This window comes from Babylonia areolata, chromosome 32, assembly GCF_041734735.1.
Source record: "Babylonia areolata isolate BAREFJ2019XMU chromosome 32, ASM4173473v1, whole genome shotgun sequence".
NCBI classification, from domain to species: domain Eukaryota; kingdom Metazoa; phylum Mollusca; class Gastropoda; order Neogastropoda; family Buccinidae; genus Babylonia; species Babylonia areolata.
The window spans coordinates 12437926-12438914 of NC_134907.1; the positions used below are offsets into that span (position 1 = coordinate 12437926).

The following is a 989-nucleotide window of genomic DNA, read 5'->3' on the forward strand; positions in this document are numbered from 1 at the left end:
AATAGAATAGAATAGAATATGGCTTTATTATTACTAAGTGTACCGGGATCACAAGGAATAACAACAACAACAACAAAAATCCCTATAATAGAATAGAATAGAAGAGAAGAGAATGTGTCTTTATTATTACCAAGTGTACCGGGGTCACAAGGAACAACAACAACAACAACAACAACATCATCATCACTCTCTCTTTGAATTGCAGACAAGGGAGCACCATCATCAACATTGAGGTGGTCCTCAACGACGCCGTAGACCGGAGGGTGTTGGCCACAGCAATGCTGCTGTTGAGAGAGCAGGGAATTCCACACAGCGGGACGACCTACGCCATCACTACGGACCCAGTCATTGACCGCAGCGACGGCACAAAGGGTTCGTGGTTTTTGTTTTTTTTTCGGTTTTTTTTTGGTTTTTTTTGTTTTTTGTTTTTTGTTTGTTTGTGTTTTGTGTGTGTGTGTGTGTGTGTGTGTGTGTGTGTGTGATTTTTTGTTTGATTAATTGATTTGATATGGATACTTAACTCACTCAGTACGGCCAGTCCTCTCTTCTCCTCTACACAGACCCCTCGGATGTCCAGTGGGTGTCTGAATGACCCAACCTTTAGCTTCCGTCGTCAGAATTGTGGTATTCTTTGTCAACATTCACCTCTTCAGTATAAGAGCCTTCCACTTGCAATATTTTGATGATGGTAATTGGGGTGAAACGCTGTTAACGTCGTCTCTTTCGCCGTTCGTATGGAGAGAGTTAATTAATATATAGCCGCCTATCCTCGGCCGGAGACCAAGCTCTAAGCGCTTTACTGACGCGGCGGGTCATTAATTATTTTGTACAACAGGCTGTCTACCTACCTACCTACCTACCTACTTGGGTAGAGCTGGCTGACGATATCCTGTGTCATTCTTGCCAGCTGCGTGTGCTCTTTTGCGTTGATTTGTATATGCATCTGTTATGAGTTTGGTGTGTGTGTGTGTGTGTGTGTGTGTGTGTGT

General features: G+C 43.4%; 1 protein-coding gene across 1 annotated transcript in view; it reads left to right on the forward strand.

The window, feature by feature from the left end:
* Positions 1-211: 211 nt before the first annotated feature.
* The window catches only part of LOC143276674 (uncharacterized), a 66180-nt gene continuing 65402 nt past the window's right edge, over positions 212-989 (forward strand). Inside the window, exon 1 of the mRNA XM_076581303.1 lies at positions 212-372. Coding sequence (XP_076437418.1) covers positions 279-372 — 94 coding nt within the window. The 5' untranslated portion in view covers positions 212-278. The remainder of the gene's footprint in view (positions 373-989) is intronic.